The 8800-nt window shown below is 33.0% G+C and overlaps 1 protein-coding gene across 1 annotated transcript; it reads left to right on the plus strand.

Moving 5' to 3' along the window:
* The first annotated feature begins 650 nt into the window (after positions 1-650).
* Positions 651-4980, plus strand: LOC139859275 (filament-like plant protein 3). The gene is made up of 4 exons (XM_071848075.1): positions 651-968; positions 1624-1804; positions 2644-3959; positions 4562-4980. The coding sequence occupies exons 1-4, from the start codon at positions 855-857 to the stop codon at positions 4697-4699; spliced, it is 1749 nt and encodes a 582-aa protein (XP_071704176.1). The 5' UTR covers positions 651-854; the 3' UTR covers positions 4700-4980.
* Positions 4981-8800: the final 3820 nt, after the last annotated feature.

Raw genomic sequence — 8800 nt, forward strand, 5'->3', positions numbered from 1 at the left:
ATAATTTTACAAACTAAACTAAATAAAATACATTCGAAATAATTTTATAAACTAAACTAAATAAAATACATTGAAAACCGAACCCCGGCGCGAAACGAAGTTTCCTAAACTAGTTTATATCTATTTATCAAAACTAAAAAAACATAAACATAACATGGAATAGGAAAAAAGTGAAATAATGGGTGTCAGCTTTTTTTAGTCTATGTCAATATTAGCACCTGCAGGCGCATGTGCAATCACATCTTACAGAATCATTCAACACAACTAATTTTTTTTCAAAGTTGTGGGTTCCAAGCAAACTACTACCCAACACACCACAACACATACACACCTGTTTATAAACTAAACCCACCCTTGTTGGGTAATTTCTCTTATATTTTTTCTAAAAATAAAATCAAAATAAATTCTTGGTGATTAACAGATCAGCTTTTATTGATGCATTTGTATATGAGTGAAGTTTAAACAAAGATTCAAAGATCAACCACTTTGAACAGCCCCAATTGCTGTACTGTGAAAAATATACCATATTTTTCTTCTGATTTAATTTTGTTGGTTTCTCTGCTGTGGATTTTATCTGTTATATAAGTATTGTACCGAATTTGTCAATTCAAAACCCTAATTTTTCTGTGGAAGTTGACATTTTTCTTGTGAAAAAGTTGACATTTTTCTGTGGAAGTTTGATTATTTGAAGTTACGGGTTGTGGGTTTTGATCGTGAGTGAGTTTTGTGTAATGGGTTTTGATCAAGTTTTGATTTTGATTGAGAAAGATATGTGAAATTGTTGATGAAGTGTAAGAGGAATTGTAAGTGTGTGGGGTTATTAGTGTTAGGTTTTCATTCTGTTGCCGGAAAAGATGGACCGCCCTAGCTGGCTATGGCGGAGGAAGTCGTCGGAGAAAAGTCCCGGCGAAACTGAAAGCTCCGGTGGATCCATTTCTTCTCATTCTGAAAGATTTTCAGATGATCAGGTATATTAAACTCATCAATAATGCTCATTGTGTACCATATGTAATGAACAAATGAACAATGTGGTTGATTAAATGGGTACATATATACTAGCTTATGGTGCAACTTCCATCAGCATTAGGTTTGCAAGGATCATTTCTTTGCTAATGAATGTGGCTGCTTACACTTTCTCATGTCAATGTTAGACTTTTGATTGTCAAAAGAGCTATTTATTAAGTGATATGAAAATTATTAAGTAAACTTTACTTGTGATAAAGAGTTAAAGATTACTTTGAATTGTGTGAAAATGTGGTTGCAGTCAGGTAAGAATTAAGAGCGGTATTCTAAATTGCACTATGAATTTGATAAATGGTATGTTCATGTTTGACTTTCCAGAATTCGATAACGTACTCATTTTTGGAACTCAGATGGGCTCATATTGTTCGCTTTGTTCTTAGTCAGTGTTAAGATTTAGTTGATGCAATTGAACTATGTGAAGTATCTGAAAATAGTACGTTTCAGCCTCGAAAGTTTATGTATCTAATTACCCCAATCATATTATTGTGTAAATTATGATATCTAGGATTCTTTATAATTATGTATGTTGCTTTGTTGTTATAGTAAAGTTATGGTTGAAATCTTATACACTTTTTTTTTTTTTCATTTATTTCATTAAAGATGTATTCGAATCAAAGTTCTCTATCACCTGAAGTCTCATCAAAGGTTGAACTATCCCCGGAAGAATTTGAGGGTGATGTGAAGACTCTTTCGCAAAAACTGTCAGCGGCTCTTTTGAATATTAGTATTAAGGAAGACTTGGTAAAACAACATTCCAAAGTAGCAGAGGAGGCGGTTGAAGGTAACCTAAGTTATTACTTATTAGCTATTTTGTACTATCTTTTTAATGCACCATTTGACCAACGAGGTCAGTTCATCCAATTTCAAAGTTTTTAAACAAACTCCAATTCTATACGCTTCGAGACCCATATTTTTTACAACTGTCCAACCTGAAAACTTGAATAAGTAGTTGCCAATTTGAAAGTTTTAAGATTGGTTCTTTGAACAAGAAAAGTCAAATGGTGCATGTCTTTTAGCTTGATTGCTAATTTGGTAGCTTAATTTACAATGGAATGTGCATCACATTTTCTATATTTGTTATTTAAGTTTAGGTAACTATCGATGTTTCTTTGAAAAATATGAGAAAACAACTCCAAATTTGAAGCTGAAATATATTTTTATTACCTCAAAAAGTCAAAATGCAACCCTCTGGCTTTTAAGACGAGCAGATAGCTTAGTTTGGAAGCCTATTTAACTTAAAATTTGGCTTAATAGCATTTACTTACCTTCTTTATCGAAGGCTTCCAATGATAGAGGTGGGAAAATAGGTAACGGATCTTAATTTGTTAGGGTAACAATTGAAAGTCAAGTCTGATTAAAACAGGTGCCAAATACTTCATCATCAATTTTATACCTTTTTTTTATACATGTTAAGTTTTAGCTATATTACATTATTAAAATCATATTATACTTTTTTAAAAAATAAAATGGCTGTGAACATTTGTATACACTTTACGGGATCTACAACCTGTTTAACGCATCTGATCTGAACCGAGTCAACCCATTTAGGTATTTTTGTAAACATTACTACTATAAATCTGTATCTTGTTTTCTTCCTCTTACCTTATTCTCGAATGTTAGGATGGGAGAAAGCTGAAACTGAAGTCTTAGCTTTGAGGCAGCAAAACGAGGTTCTAACGCTTCGAAACTCGACCCTTGAAGATCGAATATGTCAACTTGATGGAGCACTAAAAGAGTGTTTAAGACAGCTTCGACAAACACGTGAAGAAAGAGATCAAGAAGTAAATGAAGCTGTTAGAAAAAAAGCTTCTGAATTGCAGGTAACAAAAACAGAATATGAAAATCAGCTTGCCGACCTTCGTTCACAGCTTCAATCCGCCAAAAAACTCGACTTTAGTTCGCCGTCCAATAAAACGGCAGAATACGAAAAGGCTGCGTTGAAACGTGAGCTTGATTCTATGGCTGAAGAGCTCGAAATGAGGTTTATTGAAAGGGAATTGAGTAATCAAGCTGCAGAACAAGCAAGTAAACTACACCTAGAAAGTGCAAAAAAAGCAGCTAAATTTGAAGCCGAGTGTCGTAGGCTAAAGGCAGCACTAACGAAAGCGTTATCAACTAACGATCGACGATCGTTAACTGATAGTCAAGTGACTGCTGAAAGTGACGATTCTAAGGAAACGAATGAAGTTGAAAGTAACCGAGCGACCCCTTCAAAGGGGATCAATCTTATGGAAGACTTTCTTGAAATGGAAAAACTCGCATCTGTTAAAAACCGAACATTTGAAGTTGAAGAGCTTTTGAAAAAGGTGGAAACGGAAAAAGGGAAAATGGAGATTATTTTGAACGAGCGTGAAAACGAGCTTAAAGTATCAAGAAACGAGCTCAAAGATGCCGAAAGGAAGTTAGTCAAGATAGAAGCTTTGTTGGTCGAATCACGTGACGAAACAAAAAAGACGAAGAAAGAGCTCGAGTCAACAAAAGCAATAGTCAACGCGCTACAAGAAAGTGTAAAAAGATTTGAATCGGAAGTAGTGGAACTGAAATTTCAACTAGAAATCGAATGTAATGAAAGAAAAGAAGCAGAATCTCGATATGAAGATGTTAACGCAAAGAAAAACGAGGCGGAATCACAGTTGAAAACATTTGAAGATGAGATTGAATCCTTGACCCCGAAAGTTGAATCTTTAGAAACAGAAGTTGAAAATGAACGTGCTTTATCGGTGAAGATGGTAGCCAAATGTCAGGAATTAGAGGGTGAGTTGGAATCCTTGAATCTGAAAGTTGATTCGTTAGAAACAGAGGTTGAGAAGGAACGCGCGTTATCTAAGAAAATGGGAGCCAAATCTCGGGATTTGGAAGAAGAGATTTCAAGATTACAACTAGAAAATCAGTTCCCGAACCCCGCCATCCACAATGCAGAGCTCAGGATATTACAGGTCAGTCTCCTTGATAGTACCTTATGAGGGTGTTTGTATATGCAATATTAAACTGGTTACCGTGACTAAGGGTGTGTTTGATTTCTTTTTAATTGAATGGTTCAGTGCTGAATGCGAAATCATTCAGCATTGAACACATTTGTTTTTACCTCTGAATGACTTATGATGTTGAATGGTTCAATGTTTAGTAACATTGAGAATTGAAATATTCACTGAACCATTAAGCACCTAAATTATACGTAATATTCTCTTTTTAAATTGTATTAAGAACACTTATCAAACAACGTTATTTTATTCTTGCAACAATTTAATAATGTAATTATACATCATACACATTATTCATTAAAAATGATTATCAAACATGTTATTTAACTTCATTCACAACCAACTTTATGTACAACCTTTGAATATTATAGATTATGAACGATTCAACGCCTAATTATTCAGTTTTGTCAAACGCACCCCAAGTGATTATAATTAATAACTATCAATAAATCAATTTGGATAGTATAATGGAAAAAAAACCTAAATTTTTTATGTTTTGAATATATGTCAATTACATTTCTGGTTATTAATACGTTGATTTTGATCGCCCCGTATAGGATACGGAACTAGCATTGGCTGGTAATAAATTTGCCGATTGTCAGAAAACAATTGCTTCTCTTAGTCATCAACTAAATACGCTTGCGACACTCGAGGACTTCTTGATTGACACAAACGAATTCATTAGACGTATTTAATAATGTGCAGAAATCTCAAGTCTCCAACAATGTAAACTTTGCTTCTGCCTTGCAATACGATGGTAAGGTTGCCAGTAAAGAAGTTTTTGTTATTTTTTATGTATACAAGGGAACGAATCTTAAGCGTGTAAATTTAGCTTGTATTTAGAACCCGTTCAGTCTCATTCATGGGTATACAAAAACATTACAAAAGTTTGTTCATTTACGGTTATCTTTACATGATAATGTTATTTCTAAGGTTGTTTTCAGCATCTGCCTGTAGTTTTTAAGTCGTTGATGTTTTAGTTTGGATATGATATGAAATTTTACTCACGCGCGAGTCAATTTATTTATTTAGTTCTTTTTGTGAAAAGTTGTAATGAACATATAGAAAAAATGTAATGAGAAAGTGTTCCATTTGGATTACAGTATGTGTACCTGATTTTGATTTACTCTTCTTTGAGTCAAAAAGTGCAAGTAAAAACTACAGGCACTTTATTCATACTGTCCATTTGTGAAAATCTATATACTTGACATACATTAAGCATCAAACATTAGATCAAACTATGTACATAGAAGATGTGCTGATTTATTTGGATTTAACAACGAAAAATATATTTCCACTTAGCCTTAACAACAGATTGCTAACATAAGTACATTCATGAAGATGAATCTATATTTCAGCCAAGTTCATTAAGATAAGACAACATATCTATATTTCAACATAACTTTGATGATAAATACATCCATAAAGGTATACTACTTGACGTGCAAGTAATGATATCCTATACAATTTTTTCCTTTTCATAACTAATCTTCCTCTTGAGCTAGTGAGATGACCGAATGAGTGTGTGTTTGGAAGCGCCATTGTTTCTCTTCCGAGGAATGAAATGCTCGTACTAATTTTTTATCTTTTTTTTTTACCATAGTATGTATATTATTATATCTTTATGAGCATACATTATAATTATATAACAACATTAATAGGAACTATATAAGGAGAATGATGCCAATAATGGCAAGAATGCCAAGGAATACCAAAGGAAGGACCAAAGGAAGAAAAAAAGGCGCAATACTAATAAGCAAAGCGACGAAAGTAATACCAAGTACAATGAAGAAAATGAAGGGGATGGAGAAGTTGAAAAGAACAAGTCCCATGATCACGAAATGATTTACAAGTTTTTTCTCATTTTTTTCAAAATTTATAAGCCAAAAGGTTTCGTAAAGAATGTAATTTGTGTTCCATCATTTTAGCATGGCATGAACAATCAACGTGTTTAAAGAGAAGTGTCTTTAAGACTCTTTATTCCTTGTCTTTCCGAAATGGTTGTTAGTTGACAACTTGAAATGTATATAAAATGCCAAATGCATGCGATGTCAATGTATATATCTATATGTAGTGGTATAATTAACTTGAACACATGCATTTGTTTGAGGGTGAAATATTTAACCTATAAAAATTTGATTGGTCAATGATTAAATAAAACTAGATACGTGATCCGCGCGTTGCGGCGAATTTTGTAAACCTTTTTTGTAAGTAATTCGGTAATACGTTTGGTAGATTACATAGTTAAGTACGAGATTATTATACATATATTTTTACATATGTTTCCTACGTATTTTGTTACATCACGTTGGTAGAAAGTTAGCTGCATATTCTTATGAAGTCTATTACATTGGATTTCAAAATATTGCCTAACGTTGTGCAAAAGCTCTCCGAGAAATCTAAAGCTATGACATGTAATTATGGTATGGGTTGTTGAATAAAAAGATCAAAAGTGTGCCAGATTCGACGAAGACCAAAACTTTTATTTAAAATAGTCTATTGACGGGTCGTCGGGTCGAAAACCTTGTAGTTGAATGAGGCATATGAGATTAACTAAAAAAGGAACTGCGAGGAGTTTGACAATAATAATTATCTTCGGTTAATGTACTAAAGGAATGTTTGTAACTTGAAATTTTAGAGAAAAACACAAATAGATCAATATGTTGTAAAGTAAATTGATAGCGCTTTTTAGTGGCTGATATGCTAATTACACAAACGATTATTAAGATGGACAACAATTATTACATAAAAATAAATAAGGGAAATAACTAAAATATACGGAGTATATGTATTCTCCAAAAACATATATCCTCCAAATATACTCCGTAAATATTTTACTCTGTAAAGTTTTATACTCTCAACCAAGATATTTTCATCTTCTCTTTTTTTTCTTTCATATTTCATCTTTCATCTTAAAGAAATAAAAAAGGGAGGTGTAAAAAATAAGTGAACAAAAATTGTAAAAAAAAACATATCAATACATAATTGATTTAGTTGGTTAACGATCGATTAATTTAACGTTTAATTTTTTTTTATATGATTTCGATCTATATTATAAACATGTTTGCGACAAATTTAGAATTACTTGATGTACATCGTACATTTACTATCGGTATTAACCTTAACCTTTTATAAGTGTACAAACCAAAGCTTACTATTTATTGATATGATATTGCGGTTGATATTGTGGAGTATAGTTGGCCAAAGAATACTCTCTAAATAAGTACTCCATGTTAGTTATTTTAATTATTACTCATATTTGAGTAGGTAGATAGGAGTACAACAAAATCATATTGATTAGTCATTTCATCGCTGTTCAAATCAAGAGGTGTGTTACTGTTGTGGTTCTCGATATACTCCACATAATACGGAGTAAATAAGTTGAATACTCTTTATTTAATTAAAATACTCATGTCCATACGATTTGGGCACCCTTTGAATTTCAACTCAAATTGTTTATCTCATTTCATAGACCACATCTCATTTCATTTTTCCAAACACTATCTTTCATCTAAACTACTGTTCTAACACTTTTCCCACCTATTCAAACCCTTTTCTATCATTCATTTTATTTGCACCGACTCCATCACAACATACCGAAAAATACCGTTCACCACCAAGTACCAATAAAGACCACACACAACCATCAACGTACAACAGTGTTGGAAAACCATACCCAAACATAACTTTTAATAATACTCAGCCGACGATTGTTGTTGGCAACCACTCGCCGCCGCACCTTTTCTTCTCCATCAACCACACGCAGTCGTTTCAGCTCCATTGCCACCATGTTGGGAAAACTCATTTCTTAAGGTATGTGTTTATGTTTCATCAATCACCAAACCACCATCCTTTCATATCTGAGTTTTTTTTATCATTAACTAACTGATTCGTTTTCTTTTTCTAGATATGTGTTTATATAACATTTGTGTGTTTTAATCCCTTTTTTTCTCTTTTCTTTTTTCTTTTTTACCTCTTTTTCACAGCGGTTGTTGATGATGTTGATAGCATATTTTTCTTCCCATATGGGCGTTGGTGGCCGTTACCGAGGTTGGTTGTTGCCGGAAGTCGCCGTGGTTGATGACGGAGATTATTCATAGAAGTTTGTTTTTTTTTTTTTTCAATTTACTAAGTCGTGATTTTTGTTGTATGATCTTGTTGATCAGTTTTTTTAGCATTGGGTGGCGTTGTCCGTAAAAAAAAAAAAATGCTACAGTTGTTACAGTAATTGCTACAGTAGCTACAGTGATTTTTGGGCGAGGTGGGGAGATATTATTGGTCTCCGTTGTCCATATTTAGTATATAGTTTTTTTTTTTACCTCTTTTTCACAGCGGTTGTTGATGATGTTGATAACATATTTTTCTTCCCATATGGGCGTTGGTGGCCGTTACCGAGGTTGGTTGTTGCCGGAAGTCGCCGTGGTTGATGACGGAGATTATTCATAGAAGTTTGTTTTTTTTTTTTTTTTTTTCAATTTACTAAGTCGTGATTTTTGTTGTATGATATTGTTGATCAGTTTTTTTAGCATTGGGTGGCGTTGTCCGTAAAAAAAAAAAAAAATGCTACAGTTGCTACAGTAAGTGCTACAGTAGCTACAGTAATTTTTGGGCGAGGTGGCGAGATATTATTGGTCTCCGTTGTCCATATTTAGTATATAGTATAATATAATATAATATATACTAAATTTGCCAAGACAATCACTACCGCCGATAAATTTTGAGTGTCATAACCCTCCCTCGCCTTTAAAAATACTTTTTTTTTTGTTTTTGTTTTTTTTGTTTTTGTTTTGTATAAA

This window comes from Rutidosis leptorrhynchoides, chromosome 1 (genome assembly GCF_046630445.1).
Source record: "Rutidosis leptorrhynchoides isolate AG116_Rl617_1_P2 chromosome 1, CSIRO_AGI_Rlap_v1, whole genome shotgun sequence".
Taxonomy (NCBI): Eukaryota; Viridiplantae; Streptophyta; class Magnoliopsida; order Asterales; family Asteraceae; genus Rutidosis; species Rutidosis leptorrhynchoides.